The sequence below is a fragment of the Tamandua tetradactyla genome, chromosome 17 (assembly GCF_023851605.1).
Source record: "Tamandua tetradactyla isolate mTamTet1 chromosome 17, mTamTet1.pri, whole genome shotgun sequence".
Lineage (NCBI taxonomy): Eukaryota > Metazoa > Chordata > Mammalia > Pilosa > Myrmecophagidae > Tamandua > Tamandua tetradactyla.
In genome coordinates, this window is record NC_135343.1 from 42,895,061 (window position 1) to 42,917,834 (window position 22,774).

Below are 22,774 nucleotides of genomic sequence, written 5' to 3' on the forward strand. Positions count from 1 at the left end.
CACAATTTGAAGCCATTAAAACCAACCTACAACCTTTCCTCTGTCTCCACCACACACCCAGCAGCGAGACTCTTCCAAAGTTAAAGGGGCCACAACATCTTTTGCTGGTGGGACCCGCAGACAGACAAGCACCACATACTGGGCAGGATAAGAAAAACAGAGCCCAGAGACTTCACAGGAAAGTCTTTCAACCTGCTGGGTCCCACACTCAGGGAAATCTGATTAAATGCCCAGACACCAGCAAAAAATAACAAATCACACCAGGAAAATGGAAGATATGGCCCAGTCAAAGGAACAAACCAATAGCTCAAATGAGATACAGGAGCTGAAACAACTAATTCTGAATATACGAACAGAAATGGAAAACCTCTTCAAAAACCCAATCAATAAATTGAGGGAGGACATGAAAAAGGCATGGGATGAAGAAAAAGAAGAAATGGAAAGTCTGAAAAAACAAATCACAGAACTTATGGGAATGAAAGATACAGTAGAAGAGATGAAAAAAACAATGGAAACCTACAATGATAGATTTCAAGAGACAGAGGTTAGAATTAGTGAACTGGAGGATGGAACATCTGAAATCCAAAGAAACAGAAACTATAGGGAAAACAATGGAAAAATTTGAGCAGGGGCTCAGGGAATTGAATGATAATATGAAGCGCACAAATATATGTGTTGTGGGTGTCCCAGAAGGAGAAGAGTAGGGAAAAAGAGGAGAAAAACTAGTGGAAGAAATTATCACTGAAAATTTCCCAACTCTTATGAAAGACCTTAAACTACAGATCCAAGAAGTGCAGCGCACCCCAAAGAGAACAGATCCAAATAGGCATTCTCTAATACATTTACTAGTTAGAATGTCAGAGGTCAAAGAGAAAGAGAGGATCTTGAAAGCAGCAAGAGAAAAACAATCCATCACATACAAGGGAAACCCAATAAGACTATGTGTTGATTTCTCAGCAGAAACCATGGAAGCTAGAAGACAGTGGGATGATATATTTAAATTACTAAAAGAGAAAAACTGCCAACCAAGACTTCTATATCCAGCAAAATTGTCCTTCAAAAATGAGGGAGAAATTAAAACATTTTCAGACAAAAAGTCACAGAGAGAATTTGTGACCAAGAGACCAGCTCTGCAAGAAATGCTAAAGGGAGCACTAGAGTCAGATACAAAAAGACAGAAGAGAGGTATGGAGAAGAGTGTAGAAAGAAGGAAAATCAGATATGATATATATAATACAAAAGGCAAAATGGTAGAGGAAAGTACTACCCAAACAGTAATAACACTAAATGTTAATGGACTGAATTCCCCAATCAAAAGACATAGATTGGCAGAATGGATTAAAAAACAGGATCCTTCTATATGCTGTCTACAGGAAACACATCTTAGACCCAAAGATAAACATAGGCTGAAAGTGAAAGGTTGAGAAAAGATATTTCATGCAAATAACAACCAGAAAAGAGCAGGAGTAGCTATACTAATATCCAACAAATTAGACTTCAAATGTAAAACAGTTAAAAGAGACAAAGAAGGACACTATCTACTAATAAAAGGAACAATTAAACAAGAAGACATAACAGTCATAAATATTTACTCAATGAATCAGCATGCCCCAAAATACATGAGGAATACACTGCAAACACTGAAAAGAGAAATAGACACATCTACCATAATAGTTGGAGATTTCAATTCCCCACTCTCATCAATGGACAGAACATCTAGACAGAGGATCAATAAAGAAACTGAGAATTTGAATATTACAATAAATAAGCTAGACTTAACAGACATTTATAGGACATTACACCCCACAACAGCAGGATACACATTTTTCTCAAGTGCTCATGGATCATTCTCAAAGATAGACCATATGCTGTGTCACAAAGCAAGTCTCAACAAATTTAAAAAGATTGAAATCATACACAACACTTTCTTGGATCATAAAGGAATGAAGTTGGAAATCAATAATAGGCAGAGTGCCAGAAAATTCACAAATATGTGGAGGCTCAACAACACACTCTTAAACAACGAGTGGGTCAAAGAAGGAATTGCAAGATAAATTAGTAAATACCTCGAGGCGAATGAAAACGAAAACACAACATATCAAAACCTATGGGATGCAGCAAAGGCAGTGCTAAGAGGGAAATTTATTGCCCTAAATGCCTATATCAGAAAAGAAGAAAAGGCAAAAATTCAGGAATTAACTGTCCACTTGGAAGAACTGGAGAAAGAACAGCAAACTAACTCCAAAGCAAGCAAAAGGAAAGAAATAACAAAGATTAGAGCAGAAATAAATGAAATTGAGAACATGAAAACAATAGAGAAAATCAATAAGACCAGAAGTTGGTTCTATGAGAAAATCAACAAGATTGATGGGCCCTTAGCAAGACTGACAAAAAGAAGAAGAGAGAGGACGCAAGTAAATAAGATCAGAAATGGAAGAGGAGACATAACCACTGACCTCACAGAAATAAAGGAGGTAATAACAGGATACTATGAACAACTTTACGGTAATAAATACAACAATGTAGATGAAATGGACAAGTTCCTAGAAAGGCACGAACAACCAACTTTGACTCAAGAAGAAATAGATGACCTCAACAAACCAATCACAAGTAAAGAAATTCAATCAGTCATTCAAAAGCTTCCCAAAAAGAAAAGTCCAGGACCAGACGGCTTCACATGTGAATTCTACCAAACATTCCAGAAAGAATTAGTACCAACTCTGCTCAAACTCTTCAAAAAAATTGAAGTGGAGGGAAAGCTACGTAATTCATTCTATGAAGCCAACATCACCCTCATACCACAACCAGGCAAAGATATTACAAAAAAAGAAAACTACAGACCAATCTCTCTAATGAATATAGATGCAAAAATCCTCAACAAAATTCTAGCAAATCGAATCCAGCAACACATTAAAAGAATTATACATCATGACCAAGTAGGATTCATCCCAGGTATGCCAGGATGGTTCAACATAAGAAAATCAATTAATGTAATACACCATATCAACAAATCAAAGCAGAAAAATCACATGATCATCTCAGTTAATGCAGAGAAGGCATTTGACAAGATTCAACATCCTTTCCTGTTGAAAACACTTCAAAGAATAGGAATACAAGGGAACTTCCTTAAAATGATAGAGGGAATAGGGCCATGGTGGCTCAGCAGGTAAGAATGCTTGCCTGCCCGAGGACCCGGGTTTGATTCCCGGTGCCTGCCCATGTAAAAAATAAATAAATAAAATAATAGAGGGAATATATGAAAAACCCACAGCTAATATCATCCTCAATGGGGAAAAATTGAAAACTTTCCCCCTAAGATCAGGAACAAGACAAGGATGTCCATTATCACCACTATTATTCAACATCGTGTTGGAGGTTCTAGCCAGAGCAATTAGACAAGAAAAAGAAGTACAAGGCATCAAAATTGGAAAGGAAGAAGTAAAACTATCACTGTTTGCAGACAATATGATACTATATGTCGAAAACCCGGAAAAATCCATAACAAAACTACTAGAGCTAATAAATGAGTACAGCAAAGTAGCAGGTTACAAGATCAACATTCAAAAATGTGTAGCGTTTCTATACACTAGCAATGAACAAGCTGAGGGGGAAATCAAGAAACGAATTCCATTTACAATTGCAACTAAAAGAATAAAATACCTAGGAATAAATTTAACTAAAGAGACAAAAGACCTATACAAAGAAAACTACAAAAAACCGTTAAAAGAAATCACAGAAGACCTAAATAGATGGAAGGGCATACCGTGTTCATGGATTGGAAGACTAAATATAGTTAAGATGTCAATTCTCATTAAATTGATTTACAGATTCCAACGCAATACCAATCAAAATCCCAACAACTTATTTTTCAGAAATAGAAAAACCAATAAGCAAATTTATCTGGAAGGGCAGGGTGCCCCGAATTGCTAAAAGTATCTTGAGGAAAAAAAACAAAGCTGGAGGTCTCGCGCTGCCTGACTTTAAGGCATATTATGAAGCCACAGTGGTCAAAACAGCATGGTTCTGGCATAAAGATAGATATATCGACCAATGGAATTGAATAGAGTGCTCAGATATAGACCCTCTCATCTATGGACATTTGATCTTTGATAAGGCAGTCAAGCCAACTCACCTGGGACAGAACAGTCTCTTCAATAAATGGTGCCTAGAGAACTGGATAGCCATATGCAAAAGAATGAAAGAGGACCCGTATCTCACACCCTATACAAAAGTTAACTCAAAATGGATCAAAGATCTAAACATTAGGTCTAAGGCCATAAAACAGTTAGAGGAAAATGTAGAGGGATATCTTATGAATCTTACAATTGGAGGCAGTTTTATGCACCTTACACCTAAAGCAAGAGCACTGAAGAAAGAAAGAAAGAAATGGGAGCTCCTCAAAATTAAACACTTTTGTACATCAAAGAACTTCATCAAGAAAGTAAAAATACAGCCTACACAATGGGAGACAATATTTGGAAATGACATATCAGAGAAAGGTCTAGTATCCAGAATTTATAAAGAGATTGTTCAACTCAACAACAAAAAGACAGCCAACCCAATTACAAAATGGGCAAAAGACTTGAACAGACACCTCTCAGAAGAGGAAATACAAATGGCCAAAAGGCACATGAAGAGATGCTCAATGTCCCTGGCCATTAGAGAAATGCAAATCAAAACCACAATGAGATATCATCTCACACCCACCAGAACGGCCATTATCAACAAAACAAAAAATGACAAGTGCTGGAGAGGATGTGGAAAAAGAGGCACACTTATCCACTGTTGGTGGGAATGTCAATTGGTGCAACCACTGTGGAAGGCAGTTTGGCGGTTCCTCAAAAAGCTGAATATAGAATTGCCATACGACCCAGCAATACCATTGCTAGGTATCTACTCAAAGGACTTAAGGGCAAAGACACAAACGGACATTTGCACACCAATGTTTATAGCAGCATTATTTACAGTTGCAAAGAGATGGAAACAGCCAAAATGTCCATCAACAGACGAGTGGCTAAACAAACTGTGGTATATACATACGATGGAATATTATGCAGCTCTAAGACAGAATAAACTTATGAACTATGTAACAACATGGATGGACCTAGAGAACATTATGCTGAGTGAGACTAGCCAAAAACTAAAGGACAAATAGTGTATGGTCCCACTGATGTGAACCAACATTAGAGAATAAACTTGGAATATGTCATTGGTAACAGAGACCATCAGGAGTTAGAAATAGGGTAAGATAATGGGTAATTGGAGCTGAAGGGATACAGACTGTGCAACAGGACTGAATACAAAAACTCAAAAATGGACAGCACAATACTACCTAATTGTAATGTAATTATGTTAAAACACTGAATGAAGCTGCATCTGAGCTATAGTTTTTTTTATATATATATATTTTTTGTATTTTTTAAAAATTTTTTTCTCTATATTATCATTTTATTTCTTTTTCTGTTGTCTTGCTATTTCTTTTTCTAAATCAATGCAAATGTACTAAGAAATGATGATCATACATCTATGTGATGATATTAAGAATTACTGATTGCATATGTAGAATGGAATGATTTCTAAATGTCGTGTTAGTTGATTTTTTTTAATTAGTAAAAAAATAGGAGAAAAAAAAACATAAGGTAGAAAATAAGACAGTTCTTTTATTTGGAAGTGCCTAGAAAGCTATGGAATCTGCCAGATTTCATCAAGGAATGAGTCAGGAAAATCTGAAAGACCTTATTTAAGCCCTTTGCTGATTGTGTCTGACTGAGCTCAGTCCATTCAAAATGCTGGGTGCACATATTTTAACCAGACTCTTTATTAGTGATGTCAGACTTCCTCTTCCATCCTCATTCTTAGCAAAAACTTCCCCTCCCATCCTCATTCTAAGCAGATGAGCCTGTTATCTTATTTCACAGAGAAAAAGATAGCAATGGTAGCAGTGGCCTTTCTAAACTGCACCCTGCCCACACTTACACACCTATCTCTTTCTGCATCAATTTTATGACCTCCCATAGAAGAAGAAACTCCCTTACCCAAAGCCAAGACCCCCACTGTCCTCTGGATCTTACCCCTTCTGTATACCCCCCTACACCACACCACTACACTCCCACCCCTGCTCTTCCCCACGGACTGTGCTCCATTTATTTATTTATGAATTTATTTGTTTATTCATTTAACTTTTTTATTGTACAGTATCACATATATACAAAACAAAGAAATAAAAAAGCAATAGTTTTCAAAGCATCCTTCAACACATAGTTACAGGACAGATCCCAGAATTTGTCATGGGCTACCGTACGATCCTTTCAGATTTTTTTCCTTCTAGCTGCTCCAGAATATAGGAGGCTAGAAGGCTTAAATATTTTTTATCATCACAATTGACTTCCTTCTTTTTTTGTGAAAAATAACATATATACAAAAAAGCAATAAATTTCAAAGCACAGCACCACAATTAGTTGTAGAACATATTTCAGAGTTTGACATAGGTTACAATTCCACAATTTTAGGTTTTTGCTTCTAGCTGCTCTAAGATACTGGAAACTAAAATAAATATCAATTTAATGATTCAGCATTCATATTCATTTGTTAAATCCTGTCTTCAGTGTATAATTCCACCATCCCCTTTGATCTCTTTAGGGGTGCATGGACTATGGCTATTCTAAATGTTTCATATCAGAAGGGTCTGTCACTAATATTGGGTAAGGAGATGGAACTATCTGATGTTCTGGAGAGGCTGGGCCCTCTCGGTTTCAGGTTTACTGGACTAGGGACCCATCTGGAGGTTGTAGGTTTCTGGCAAGTTACTCTAGTGCATGGAAACCCTTGTGGAATCTTATATGTTGCCCAAGGTGTTCTTTAGGATTGGTTGGAATGGTCCTGGCTGGGGTTTGGCAGATTATGATCGATAGCAAGGTCTAACTGAAGCTTGCGTAAGAGCAACCTCCAGAGTAGCCTTTCGACTCTATTTGAACTCTCTCTGCCACTGATTATTAGTTACACTTCTTTTCCCCCTTTTAGTCAGGATGGAATGTTGATCCCACAGTACCAGGGCCGAACTCATCCCTCAGAATCATTTCCCACATCGCTCCATTTATTTTTTTAAAAGGAAACTTTTTATTTTAGAGTACTTTTAGACTTACAGGAAAGTTGCAGTTAGTACAGATTGTTCCCATCCACCCCTTACCTCATTTTCCCTGTTGATATCATGTTACATTACTGTGGTGCTTTTGCTATGCTAAGGAGCCAGCATTATTGTCATGATTACAGCAAAGGAACCAACATTAACTAAACTCCACAGTTTATTTGGATGTCTCTAGCTTTCCCCCTTTTTTTTTCCTTCCAAGATTCCATCAAGGATATCACATTACATCTAGGCATCATGTCTTTTCTAATCTGTGACAGTTTGTCAGATTTTCCTAAGTTTTGATGACTTTGATGGTTTTGAGGAAAGCTAGTCAGGTTTTTGTAGAATGTCCCTCAACTGGGATATCTGATATTACCCTCTTGGTTTGGGGTTAGGGGGTTTGGGGAGGAAGACCACAGAGGCAATGTACCATTTTCATCACATCATCTCAAAGGCACATTCTATGAACATGACATCACTATTGATGTTAATCTTGATCATCTGCTGAGGTCGTGTTCATCAGGTGTATCCCCTGTAAAGTTACTTTCCTCCAGCTTTCCATACTGCACTCTTTGAAAATGCAGTCCACATTCCGGGAGTGTGGAGTTAAGCTTTACCTCCTTGGGGAGGTAGGCTCTACATACATTATTTGAAATTCTCTGCATGAAAGATTTGTCTCTTCTTCCCCATGTATATTATTTACTCAACCCATTCATTTATATCCATATGGGAACTTGGCTATTTGCTTTATACTTTGGTTTATAATTTTATACTACATTGTTTATTTTATTGCTTGAATTTTCTAACTTTGACCATTAACCTTTTTCAGGTTGGTTCTCTTTTTTTTTTTTAAGCCCTTCTTTACTTTCTGGCACTACAAGATGCTTCAGCTTATCTTTGTATATCCCCTGCCCAAACCCTAGAATCAGTCATTTGTCCGAGGAGACCTGGTTCTTTTATTGGAAAATGTTATTAGAAACCAAGATTGGATACTATTTGTGTTCACTGCCTTTATTTTTCATTCTTTTTCCTTCATCATCCTCATCTCTGTCTCTACAGATCATTTCTTCTTAGCTGCTAGCATACAAACGTGTTCAAGCATTTCTCCCATTAATCTTTCTCCATCCATCTCCCTCACTAGCAAGCTCTCCAACTTTCTCTTGCTATTTCCATTCAAACTCTATTGTGATCACATTTCATATTAATCTGAAAATGCTACATAAGAGATTAATGAAGCCTCACTGTAACAAGATAATGTTTTTGCATTTTCCAATATCCCCCAACTCTTCCAACTTTGTCAGCAATTATGCATATTCCTGCATGTACTCTCTCAGCTCTGTGCCTTCATTATCATTCCCCAAGGTTAACTCCATGGGAAGTTGTGCCCAGAGAGACAAATGTTCAGAAACAGTTAACTTTGTTAGCAGCATGTCCATGCACTCTCTTGGCTCCATGCTTTGTCTATGCCTACTATAAAACCCCTGCCTTCCCCCTCTAATCATTGCAGGGTGCTACCTTTAGTCTCCAGGTGGCCACCTCCAAAGCTACTTAATTTCTTCTGCTGCACATAAGGCCCCTAATAGAATTCACTTCTCGGTCTATGCCTAGTGTTTTCTTTGGTCTTTTGCCTGGACAGGCTCCTGCAGGCCAGGACACCCGCTCTCTGTGCAAAATTTAAAAGCTGTCAGGAAAAGCACAATTTCAAAGCTGGTGGGCTGAGGAAATCATGTCATTACTGTGGCACCATCTGAGCTTGTGAATCAAACAGAAAGAGCTAACATTAATTGAGAACTTATAATGGGTAACACTGTTCTCAGCACACCTCATAACAATCTATGACATGGAAATTTAATACTATGTCCATTTTACAGATAAATAAACTAAGAACTAGTTCAATAATTTTTCAAGGCTTCACAGCTAGGAAATGATGAACAAGGAATATAAACTAAGCGGTTTTAAATAATGTTCTTCACCACCACCTCTCAATACCTGACATCCATCCATTGCCCTTTGTGGCTATTTTGAGAACTGTCCAGCCAGATAATCCAGGATAATCTCCCCATCTCAAAATCCTTAATTTAATTATAAATGCAGAGTCCCATTTGTTACCAGACAAAGGCAGTGGATTCTTTTGGCTAATGCACTCAAATGACCGATTCCTAAGACACTGATGTTTCGAAGAGAGAAAGTGTTATTACTAAACACGTAGGAGAAGATCAGATGGCCTATCGGCCCAAAATCTGTCTCCCTGAACTGAAGTAATTCTGATAAAAAAATTTATAGAATTAAAAGATGGGCATGTTTAGAATAATGAGCACAGTGACCCCAACTGATGCAATTAGATGTGATGTAATTATTGAGCAGCGCATTGATTACATGTTTAGTCACAGTATGTGTGTAAGAAAATGGATGTTTTAATATGATGATGGTGTGTTTTTTGTTATCATAATGAGGTATGGGTGACTCGTAGATTGCAGTCTAAGCTACTGCATATCTCAGGCAGGCCCATTTTGGGTAGATACAGTCTTGGTTATCAAGATAGCTTTGAACTTGGGGTGAGTTAATCCTGGGCTGATCTAAGACCCTTCATTAATAAACATTAGAGGCTGTCTTTATGTTAAAGACTCTAAAGTTAAAAAACTGGATAAATGGGTACAAATGAAGGTTAGTCATAAGGTTTTCACCGTCACAGGGGCAGAAGATAAGGGCTGTACAATCGTTATCAGAGATCTAGGCAGCTGGATTACAATGTAAAGATTTCAGACATTTCCCTCTGTCTACTCCATTATACCAGAAAATAAAAAGGAGTATATTTATAATGATTCAGTAATCAGAATCATCCCTTAAATCCTAATTTCTCAGTTAACGCATCTGCCACATAAAGTCACAGTTGTGAGTTTTGGGGATTAGGACCCGAGCAAATTGTTGGAGCGGGGAAGGTGTTATTCAGCCTACCTTGGTGATTACTATTGTTGTTGTTTTTCATATTCACTGAAACTAAATGTGTAATTCTTCCTTTCTATCCTAAAAATGTCATCTAAACATTTGTTAAATGATATTATTTGTATCAGAACTGAGGCATGGGGAGTATAAATCAATAACTTTAGAATGCAAGTTGGGTGAAATAAAATATAGAGAAGGCTGTTCATTTAAGAGAGAAGATATGTATTTTAAGAAAAAAAAATCACCATTTGTTAAAAATAAAAAGGTGTCGGGGGACTGGGTCAAAATGCCAGAACTTCCCTGGTATGATGTAGATGAAGGAATCCAGAGGCTTAGAGAGATGGGAATGTTAGAGTGGGTTTATCACGGAAGACCTGCTCACACACCCCAGGAATGTCCAGAGGACAGATCTTTCACCAGAACCTTGAGAAATGAATTTGTGAGAATAGCTCCATCATCCCAGAAGAGCTCTGTAGTCATGCTTCTCTACAGGTCAGATATTCTGTGGGAACACCTGCCACTGAGCAGGAATCCTCAAATGGGGATGATTGGGTCCAGAGTTGGCAGAAGCCATGAGGCAACAGTTAATCACCATGGACAAGGGGAAGGGGGCGTGGCCACCATAATGGTGAGCAGAGTTAAAGCAGCAGTGAAAATAATCTGACTCGCAGAGACTTGTGTTGGCTAGTAGATCATGGAGTACTTAGAAGTAAAATAGATGGGCAGTTTACTAAATTCTTGTTTGAGCTTTATAAGCAGAAGAAGAATGCTAGGTCAAGTGAACAGAACCCTAACTTGAATTACAAAACAGAGATTCATGGCCTCCTAATAAATTCCCAACTTAAGATGGTTTACACACCCAAAGCCCCTAGAAAGAAGGGAGGGTCTGGTACCTTTGGGAAAGGACCCTTTTACCCTATCCAAAATTTACACTGTTAACCTTCTTCCCAGCCTTCTCTAAGGGGACCTATGGCCATTTACCAGGGTGGCTGTGCACTGGGGAAAAGGAAATGATCAGATATTTCAGGAATTATTGGACACTGGCTCAGAAGTGACACTAGCCCCAGGAGACCAAAAATGTCACTGGGTCCACCTGACCAACTTATGGGGATCAGGTGATCCATGGAGTTTTAGCTCAGGTCTGTCGTAGCTCAGGTCCATCTCACAGTGGGTTCAGTGGGTCCCCTGAACCATTCTGTGGTCATTTCCCCAATTCTAGAATGCATAATTGGAATCAACATACTCAGCCGCGGGCAGAATTCCCACATTGGTTCTCTGACTTGTAAAGTGAGGGCTATTATGTAGGAAAGGCCAAGTGGAAACCTTCAGAACTGCCCCTACCAAGCAAAATAGTGAATCAGAAGCAATACTGTATTCCTGGAGAGACTGGAATTAGTGCCACTCTCAAGGATTTGAAAGATTCAGGGGTAGTGATTCCCACCACAACCCCACTCAACTCTCCTATCTGGCCTGGGCAGAAAATAGATGGAACTTGGATGATGACATTAGTGCCACTCTCAAGGATTTGAAAGATACAGGGATAGTGATTCCCACTACAACCCCATTCAACTCTCCAATCTGGCCTGTGCAGAAAATAGATGGGACTTGGACGATGACAGTGGACTATCATAAATGTAACTCCAGTTGTAGCTGCTGTTCCAGATGTGGTATCATTGCTTGAGCAAATCAACACATCACCTGGTACCTTGTATGCAGCTATTGATCTGGCAAATGCCTTTTTCTCAACAGCTGTCTGTAAGGACCTCAAGAAAGTTTGCATTCAGCTGGCAAGACCAGCAGTATACCTTCACTGTCCTGCCTCAGGGGTATATCAACTCTCAAGCCCTATGTCATAATTTTGTCTGCAGGGACCTTGATGGTGTCTCTCTCCCACAAGACATCACATTGGTCTATTATATTGAGGATAACGTGCTGATTGCTGCTAGTGAGCAAGAAGTATCAACTAGACTTATTGGTAAGACATTTATCTGTCAGGGGATAGGAGATAAATCCAACAAAACTATAGGGGCCTTCCACCTCCGTGAAATTTCTAGCTGTCCAATGATGTGGGACATGTTGCGATATCCTTTCTAAAGTGAAGGGTAAGCTGTTGCACCTGGCCCCTCTTACAACCAAAAAAAGGCACAATGCCTACTTGGCCTCTTTGGATTTTGGAGATAACATATTCCTCATTTGGTTTTGCTACTCCAGCCCATTTACCAGGTAACCAGAAAAGCTGCTAGTTTTGAGTGGGTTCCGGGACAAGAGGAGGCTCTGTGACATATCCAGGTTGCTATGCAAGCAGTTCTGCCACTTGGGCCATATGATCCAGCAAATCCTGTAGTGCTAGAAGTGTCATTGGCAAATAGGGATGCTGGCTGGAGCCTTTGGCAGGTCCCTTTAGGAGAATCACAATGCAGACTCTTAGGATTTTGGAGTAAAGACTTACCATCTGATGCAGGTTCCTCCTCTCCCTTTAAGAGCTTTTAGCCTGATACCGGGCCTTAGTAGAGACTGAATGCTTAACCATGGGCCACTTTTACCATGAGACCTGAGTTGCCTTGTTGTCTGACCCACCAAGCCATAAAGTTGAGTGTGCACAGCGGCTCTCCATCATAAAATGGAAATGGTATATGAGAGATAGGGCTCAAGCAGGTCCTGAAGGCACAAGTATGTTACATGAGGAAGTGGCCCAAATGCCCATGGTCACCACTCCTGCCGCATTACTTTCTCTTTCCCAGACCAGAGCTAAGTCCTCTTGGGGAGTTAGTTCATTACAGTCAGTTGACTGAGGAAGAGAAAACTTGGGCCTGGTTTACAGATGGTTCCACATGATATGCAGGTACCACCCGAAAGTGGACAGCTGCAGCACTACAACCTCTTTCTGGGATGTCCTTAGAGGACAGTGGTGAAGGGAAATCCTCCCAGTGGGCAGAACTTTGAGCAGTGCCGCTGGCCAGACGTGTGTTTGTGTACTGACTCATGGGCTATTGCTCTGGTTTGGCTGGATGGTCAGGGACTTGGAAGGAACATGATTGGAAAATTGGTGACAAAGAGGTCTGGGGAAGAGGTATATGGATAGACCTTTCTGAGTGGGCAAAGTACCTGAAGATATTTGTGTCCCATGTGAATGTGCACCAGAGGATGACTTAAGCAGAGGAAGGTTTTAATAATCAAGTGGCTAAGATGACTCGTCCTGAGGATACAAGTCATCCTCTTTACTCAGCCACTCCTGCCATCACCTGATGAGCTCATGAACAAAGTGGTCATGGTAGTAGGGATAGAGGTTATGCATGGGCTCTGCAACATGGATTTCCACTCACCAAGGCCAACCTGGCTTTGGCCACTGCTGAGTACCCAGTCTGCCAGCAGCAGAGGCGCACACTCAGTCCCCTATATGGCACCATTCCCTGAGGTGATCAGCCTGCTACCTGGTGGCAGGTGATTACATTGGATCACTTCTATCATGAAAGGGGCAGTGATTTGTTCTAACTGGAATAGACACATACTTCAGGTAGGGTCTGCATTCCCTGCACACAATACTGCCACAAAAACTTCCATCCATGGACTTATGGGATGTTTTATCCACCATCATGTGATTCCACACGGCATTGTTTTTGATCAAGGAATTGACATCACAGCAAATGAAGTGTGGGAATGGGCACATGCTCATGGAATTCTCTGGTCTTATACCCTGTTCCCCATCATCCAGAGATAGCTAGATTGATAGAATATTGGAATGCCCTTTTGAAGACCCAATTACAATGCCAACTAGGTGGCAATACCTTGCAGGGCTGGGGCAGTGTTCTCCAGGAGGCTGTGAATGCTCTGAATCAGCATCCACTGTATGGTGCTGATTCTCCCATAGCCACGATTCACAGGTCCAGTTATCAAGGGAGTGTCACCATTCACTATCACCTCTAAGGATTCACTAGGAACATTTTTGTTTCCTGTCCTTGAAACCTTAAGCTCTGCCGGTCTACAAGTCTTAGTTCCAAAAGAAGGAATGCTCTTACTAGGAGACACAACAATGATTCCATTGAGCTGGAAGTTAAGACTGCCACCTGGCCACTTCAGGCTTCTCATGCCACTGAATCAACAGGCAAGAAAGGGGATAACTGTTCTGTCTGGGATGACTGATCCTGACTATCAAGGGGAAGTAGGACTGCAACTACACAGTGGAGTTAAAGAAGAGTTTTCCTGGAATACAGACAATCCCCTAGGGTGTCTTAGTACTACCATGCCCTGTGATTAAAGTCAATGGAAAACTGCAAAAACCCAAATCCAGGCAGGACTACTAATGGCCCAGAAACTTCAGGAATGAAGATCTGGGTCCCCCCACCTGGCAAAGAACTATGACCAGCTGAAGTGCTTCCTGACCATAAAAGGAACATGGAATGGGTAGTATAAGTTAGTGATAAACATGAACTACAACCACATGACCAGTTACAGAACGGAGAAATGATTGTATGAATACTTCCTCCCTGTTTTGAGTATGTTTGCATTTGTACATAAGCAAATATCTTGTTTTCCTATCATATGATGTAAGTTGTATTGTTCATGTTATAGTATTTAGGTCATAAGGTAAGAAGTTTAAGAGTGAAAGTCACCTAAGGACTTGCACCTATTCTGGAGAGATGTAGTGCATTTCTGGTTGTATGCAGAACAGCTGAGTATTGTTAGGCAAAACATATGTCTGTTATTGTGTTCTATTTTGAAATTAAGGTGTTTCTAGGTGAGGTGTATAGGTGCCAAGTTAACAAGGGGTGGACTGTGATGGTTAGTTTCTGGTGTCAACTTGGCCAAGTGATTATGCCTAGTTGTCTGGTTAGGCAAGCCCTGGCCTGATCGTTGCTACAAGGATAGTTTGTGGCTGTTGATGAACCAGAATGCTGGTGTATTAAATCATCAGTTAGTTGGTTACATTGGTGGCCGATTATATCTGCAATCAATTAAGGCTTGTCTCCCACAATGAGATAATCCAATGAGCTGAAGTCTTGTAAGGAAGAAGATTCTTTTGCAGCTTCTTCAGCCAGCAAGCCTCTCCTGTGGTTTGTCCAGAACCTTCGCTGGAGCTGCCAGCTTCAGTCTGCTCTATGGATTTTGGACTCTTCCAATCCCATGGTTGTGTGAGACACCTTTATAAATCCTGTACTTACAGATCTGTCCTGTTAGTTCTGTTTCTCTAGAGAACCCTCATTAACACATCTGTGAACTCTGCACATTGCCAGTTCTCCCCGAATCATGGAGATAACGTCAAGTTCATTAAATTTCAGTCAAATGTCACTTGTGCCATTTTCTCAAATTTGGAGAAAAAAGGCCGCAGGTTCTCTCCCACTCGGTGTGGATTTTAGAATTTTTAGGTATAACTCATTTCTCCCAAGATTTCTCTCCTTAATTGCTCTCCATTTCTTCTTATGTTCATGGTGGCCTCTTTAGGTATGTAGTGTGTGCGTGTTTGTGTGTGTGTGTGTGTGTGTGTGTAGTGTATATATATATCTGCATTTTGATGCAGGTCACATTCAAATAGATGCCTCAAAAGCTCACAGGAGAATTTACATAGGATGTAGTTCTGTGGTTGTCCCAGCTCAGTTATTATGGTCCCACTAAATGGAGAGGTCTTAGGAAATAACAGTATCAGCATCCATAGATTTAAGCCGGAGATTTGGAAACTGAGCAACAAACCAGCCCAAAGTTATTCTTTGAAACTTAAAATGTATTATTACTCTTGGTACCAAGTGAAAATACCTATGGATCTCTTCAATTCTAGAATATCTCATTTAAAAAAATAACACAAAGTGTGAATTATTTATTTTAATTAAGTGTATAGGAGTTTACAACTCAATTATTCATAAAAACTATCAGATACATAAGACAGATCACACCAAGAGTGCAATAACATAAATCCAATAGTCTGCAAATAAGAGGTATTGCAAAGATGTTATGATTGACTTATGTCTTTTTTCCCTTCCTTTCCCTTGTTCACAGCCCTTGAGATTGTGTGCACATATTGTTTTTGGAGGCCCAATGACCTCAATACTCCTTACAGTGGGTTGACCTCCTCATTCAGTCTACTCACAATCAACAGCAGAGGGAGTTCATTTCTTCTCCCCAGAATGAGGCCCCTGGCCTTTACCATTTGGTTTCTATCTCCTAACAAATTACTTTAAATATGCGCTTATATAAAGTAATACCTGGCAGACCTGTGGTGTTCTGGTTACTACTGCCCTTCCAACACCACATATGAGCCAAGGGTTCAGGACAAGCCCTACTGAGTTTCATTCTCATAGATGAGAACAACATACTGTGGAAACAAAACTAAGGCAATGCCTGAATTTCCCCCCCTTTATTGGGAACTCCATTTCTAACTTGAAGAATTGTGGGCAAAGAGAACTGAATATATTCATGCAAGATACCTACTATCCCCTTTTGGTGTTCTTTGGATGCCTTTATTAGGAGGCCTTGAGTTAATACCATGGACACAAAGTGCGAGGGAGACACGTGCAAGCATGCACATACAAACACACACTCCATTCACACGCCCCAAATAGGAGTCTTTGGTAGACTGAGACCACAATTGACTGTCACTTCAGAGTGAAAAGCCTGCATTGTTTCCCCTCAGTCCCCAAAGTCTAACCCTCCCAATTTTAATGATAGTGGTAAAAACTACTTCTGCAATTCCTTGCCAAAAGGCATCACACAGATCCCTTTAAAATGTGCATATGGTAATTTTACAAGGCACTGCAGATAGCATTGTTTTGATTTGAAAAACAAAACATAGTTGCTATAACTCAAAATTGTGTTGTGTGCACTTAAATTAGAATTTGTTGGGATATAGTGCAGACTAAATTTCTTATGGAACTACAAAGTATGGGAATACTGGATTAAGTCACCAGGGTGATGGTTATCATTTAGCTATTTTACCAGATAGCCCCTTCACTCATAAACTTGTCCCTACATTCTAGGGCCCTCTGGGCCTGTATAAGATCAAGGTGAAGTGATGTTTCTTGGTTGTCTTCCCAGAGTAAGGCTGGGGTCCTGCCAACCTTCCTTAATCCTTTCTTCTAGTCCACAAGAAAAGGGGAAGGTGAGCCATTTCATTCTTACTTGGAATTATTCCACTGTGCTGAGATTGTCACAGGCTGGGCTGAAACTTAAGAAGAAACTGTTTACAGAAACAAGGGAGGCAAATAACAGTTAACATGATCATTCAACCCTATTCTTCATCATCCACAGCATGGGTGGTTACAATAGGGAATGTCGAGTGAAGAAAGGCAGTGGGAATAGGAGTAAGGGAGGTCAACGGGGAAGACTTACAGGGGAGTGGCAAAGCAGGAAAAGAGTTGTGTCTGGAGGTGTTCTAATGATGGGGTCTTGGGCAGGTGGAAGGCCTGTTTCCTAACAAAAGTTAAGGTACAAAAGAGGCAGCATAGGACAAAAAAATCAGACAGCCCAGGGAATCAAGATGTTGCCAGTTTGAATTCCCCACATCTGACAACTATGTAAACTGAGGCAGCAGTCCGACTGTTGAATCCGGTCGATGAACTTTCCAGCACCCTAGCAAATTTGTTCTGTGGCACAAGAACACAAAAACCTTTCCCAATCAGATACTACTTTTCATTTTCAAGCATTCTGAAACAGTCCCTTAAATAAATTTTGCAGTAACAAGTTTTCAAGAGTTCAGGTGGTTAAAAATCAAACAAACAAAAAACTTGTGAGTAGTAGTTGATATAGGCTTTGGAAAAAATAATAATTTAACTTACATAATTCCATTTAAAATCCCCAATGTTTACTTCTTCAGGCAAGATTGAAGAATTAGAACTTAGGAGCTCATGGACATTAACAATGGGCCCCACCTCTTTATAGGCTGCAGGTTTTCAGTGGTGCTCCTATATACTTTCTACCAAAATAATTTGGGTTCTAAATTTTTCAGGTAAAATCATATCTGCATGACCAGCAATCATTTCAGAGTTGCCTGATATGTGTTCTCCAATTTTGATTTCATTGGAATTTTAAAATTTATTAAAGGGACCCAAATAACTCCATTTAAAATTAGATCCTCCCCATCTGAATGAACTGGATCTCACTCTTCTCTAGTCACTTATAAAAAAATTTCCTATTTGATATAATACATCTTGTTATATGAGCTGATATTTTTTACTACTTTTCTTTATGGAAGAAATAGACCATGAATGAATTTCTATTGTCAGAACACTTTGGTGATTATACTTATCTATAAAAGTGAAACCTGCAAACTTTCGGTATGAACCAGTGAAATGCCAACTAAATAATTGAAAATATGATGTACATGTGCTTTAAAACTTACTAAATAAAGAAGAGGCCAATAAGATAGCAGTATCTTTCCTGATGGTTTAGAAAGATACCTTGGTTACCGGATTAAACTCAGACGTTACATGCAGATTTAAACATATACACACCAGTCCACACATATGAAAATTTCATCTCAACAATGAGTGGGGTCAATACGAAACAGGATTATGACTGCTCAGCATCTGCTTCAGCCTCAAATTCTGTTCATTCTATTTTCCAATCTCAGCAAGGATTTGGAGCAAAAGGGCTGTATGTAAAACCCAAGAGACAGATGTTTATGTATCTTTCATCACATGTAAGATTTATGTATTTTTTACCACATGTAATTTCATTCAAAAGTGCCTGTTAGCCAGTTAACATGGACTATTTAGGAATTCATCAGTGCAGACTGCAGCTCAATGATTTATATCTCAATATATTCTGGCTCATTGTTTTCCACTGAAATAAAAGGTCACTGTACAAGTTCCTGTGTTCTCTATTAGATGTATAAAGCAAACAATACATAAACTGAAACCAAAAAGTGCAGCTTTTGGTGACTGTGTTTTCTCTTTAATTTTAATCTATTCTGGTTTAGTTGGTGGAAACATGTATTTGCTACTGAAGTCAAAGCACCCTGAGCATTCCTCATTTCCTTAAAACTGAATTTTCCAGATTTCCAGATTCAGGATGACCTCTGGCAAGAACCTTTTATTTTTAAATGATGAATTTACCCTATATGATCCAAAGATTAGTAGAAAAGGAATAAAATCCTATTGCAAAATTCATCAGTTAATAGCTAATAATTAATATAATACAATAATCATAAAAATCTCTCATATATCACTCAGCAAGAAAAAAATAAAAGCAATTTGAATGTCTTTACATTCATTTCCCTATTCAAAAATGGTATTTAGTGTCTCCACCTATCCCGGGCCTCCAGAGAGAATACAAAAGGGTTAGAGCCAATGCTTGATAAATTATTCAACTACATTCTGATTTCTATTTTGAGAATGAAAATAACCACTTTATTAAGAGGGAGGGATCAAATAACCAAAGGAAAGACATCTTGCAGGACTGTTGGGTAATCCTGGACATTTAGAAGATTGAATTAGAATGATGTTCCATTTTTTTTAAGAGTTTCTGATTTGGGAAGAGAATTAGCCTATATCTTTGAGGGCTTCAATTGATAATGCTCATGGGAAGAGTTTTGGATGCAAAGTTCCAAAACCACTAAACTGGAAGGATGGTTTTGCATCCACTGTTATACAGGAAAATCAGAAAGGATAATTAGGAGAGAGCAAACTCTTGGAATGAAAATTTAGCATTTGCCAAAGTGAAAGATACAGACTTCTGGCAAGCTTGAGATGTTGGTTGGAGAACCATTGCTAGTAGCCCTGATACAATGCCAGTTATTCAAGTTTATCTTTTAAACTGGATATTTTAAATAGGTGGAGACTAAACTAAAAAAAGTCTTGGAAAACAGCTATTCATAGTTTACTGCCAAAATCCCTGATCTTCACATTTAAAGAATACCACATCTAGTAAACTGCAATGGAGTTTGGCAGTAATAATTTAACTTACATAATTCCATTTATGGAATTTAGGTTTGATTCTTGGATGATTTTCCAATAATTCTTAAATTATTAATCTGGTTTGGTAAACAATTCTCCAGCTAATGGAGGGATTTTCCAATAATTCTTAAATTATTAATCTGGTTTGGTAAACAATTCTCCAGCTAATGGAGGAATCACTAACATTTATTAGAAATCATATGAAGCTTTCAAGTTGAAACTTGTGCAGCAGTTTTTTATATTTAGTTGAACTTTCTCAGCAGAAATCTTCCCATTGAGACATAAGTTTTATTTTAAGGAACTAATAAGAAAAGGTAGGAAAAAAGCTAGGACTGAGTTAGATCTTTCCAGAAATAGAAGATATTTTCAAAAACACAAGTCAGTCATCTATCTTAATTTAAAGGTTTTCATGGCTAGCTCATTCAGCTCTTTTCCGTTCTGTCAAACTTATTTACATGCCTTGGGAAAGATGGCAAGAATTTAGAAAAAAACAAAAAACAAGCAAACCTAGTTTATAACCTAGTCTCATAATTAATGCATTCCATAATGATGACTGAGTGCTGAGCCCTAAAATTTTTGAACGCTTCTTTTATTACTAAAACCGTATATCCAGTGGTTAGAACTGTAGTAAGATACTCTTTTCTCTTATTCTGAAGAGGTAAAGTATAAGGATAATTAATTTTTTATGACCAGGTAAATGAAATATGTTAACAGCAAACCTTGTTCCAGTGAGGATTTTCCTAAATGTTCCAATGAATTCAATTTTTCCATTGGGGTGGGGGGACCTAAATTAAAACAGGGTTCAAGTTAGGTGAGCAGACAAAGACCAATAAATGAGTGATCTGAATGTGGAGGTAGGCATGGTGGACAGAATTTACCTAATGGTAAAATGTTTCCTGTTAACATCCATGGGTGTGCATGCACGCATACAAACATATTTGTGAACTCACACTAATTTAAAATATAGTTGTGGGGAAGGCTCTGCCAAGATTATTAGAGATGAGCATAGATATCCCACCTGTGTGCATTTCTACATAGGAAAAGATATGACATATATTACACACTCAAAGACACGCTCATGTATAAGGACTGACCTGGCTTGCATACACACTCTGAAACAGATCTAGAGAATCCTTCTAGACCTGCTGGCTTTACAGGAATGATTAGTATCTGCAGGATTACAGTCCCTCTTGATGTGCAGGATTTTAATCTTGCGCTTCTTTCCAGAAATCGCCTCTTTCACGAGTATTAAATCAGTCCTAGAAAGACTAACTTGATTTGTCAATGGACATGACTCACAACAGGGAGTGTAGGAATTAAAATGAGCAATAACATGGCCCTCTTGGGACTGGGGTGCAGTATTTCTGGGCTTAAACAATTTCTGGGCGGAAAAAAAAAATGCTGAGTGGAGGTGAAAGGCCTCTATGAAAGGAGATGGAAATGCCTTTTATAAGTCGAGAAATCAATATAAACAAAAGAAATGGGCATAACTTAAAGGGGTTTCAACTAAATATTACTGCAATGAAGAAGTTCTGTTCTGATAGCAGAGAAGTAGAAGATAGTCATTGATTTATTTCTTCTTGGGAAGGCTCATCTGGGAGGTGTGGCAGGAATTGGGGGTGGGGTAGAGGCAGAAGGCTAAGGCTCAGGTATTGCTCCTATGGTTTCTGCTTGCCTGATTTTGAAGGAAAGGGTGCCAAAGCAAAGGGATCAGCAGCTGGCAGCTCCGTAGTCCTGGAGGAGAGGGATGTGATGGAAACAGAGCCAGCTATTGACTGCTTGTTGGTTTGTGAAACAATTTTGTAGGCGGCAATGGGCTGGGCTTCTGGACTTGGCTCATCTTCTGGGCTATAATGACGGGAATATTTGGATAAAGACTGGGGGCGAAATGGTTTGCCTGCCATAGGGCCTGAGACAGCTTCCTTCTGGGGTGGAGGTCCTTTATTTCTGTTATTAGGATGGCCCCCGGATTCCAGGGATGATCCCCTGGGAGAGATGTTGTCAAGATGGTCGGCTGCTTGTACAGAATGGGAGGGGAGGTTAGATTGTTGGACAAAACCAGCCATGGAATACTGAGCTCGGACAGATGGGTGTGCTGCTCTGTCAAGGCCTGAGAGCAGAGGGACATCACCTGTCTGACTGAGGAGATTGGTGTGCACAGGCAACTCCTGGGAAGGGCTTTGGGCAACTGTTAACTCCTCCATACTTTTCTTCTTGGTAAAAGGAGCTCTCGAGAACACGTCTGCCTCCTCTGGCTGGGAAGGAGCCACACTGCCCTTGGAGACAAATGGGGCTTTGGAGAAAATGTCCATGTCATTAGTCGGAATCCTTGAGCTCCTGAATGGGGCTGTGGCAAAAACATCTGTTTCACTGAGACCATCAGCAGATGGTTGTGTGAGGACCTGGAACTGGTTCTTTCTTCCACCTTGTACTGCCTCTGCTTGTTCAGTAGAGACTTCTGGCTGAGAGAATGGAACAGCTCCTACCAGCTTTGCATGGAGAGGCCTGCAGCTCTCATCCTCTTCTTCAGACTCCATGAGAAGAGGTCGAGACCCACTGCAGTCTAACATGTCCCCTTCGAGGTCAGTCCCCTCTTCTTCGCTGCTGTGAAATGAACTGTTGCTTGAAGGACCATCTCTGGCCAAGTAGTCGGATTCTAAGTTGTTCTGAGTTTTAGTACCAGGTTCCCTGGAGGGGTCTGGATAGAGAGGAAGGCCTTTTATACTCGTCAGTTCTTTAAAGTGCTCTACAGTTATTACAGGACAGGGGTTGGGCTCTCTCTGGAGACCTAGAAAAGCACAAAATGCAGAATTAATGCACCAGC

The 22,774-nt window shown here is 39.5% G+C and overlaps 1 protein-coding gene across 7 annotated transcripts in view; it reads right to left on the minus strand.

Moving 5' to 3' along the window:
• Window positions 1–13,107: 13,107 nt before the first annotated feature.
• Window positions 13,108–22,774, minus strand: part of AAK1 (AP2 associated kinase 1) — a 205,646-nt gene continuing 195,979 nt past the window's right edge. For 4 of the 7 annotated variants that reach the window (XM_077134449.1, XM_077134453.1, XM_077134452.1 and 1 more), the window contains one exon: window positions 13,109–22,738. In XM_077134449.1, the coding sequence (XP_076990564.1) occupies window positions 21,609–22,738 (1,130 nt within the window). In that variant the 3' untranslated portion in view covers window positions 13,109–21,608. Of the gene's footprint in view, window positions 22,739–22,774 lie in introns of all 7 variants that reach the window. The other 3 variants (XM_077134454.1, XM_077134450.1, XM_077134451.1) reach the window with 2 other exon arrangements.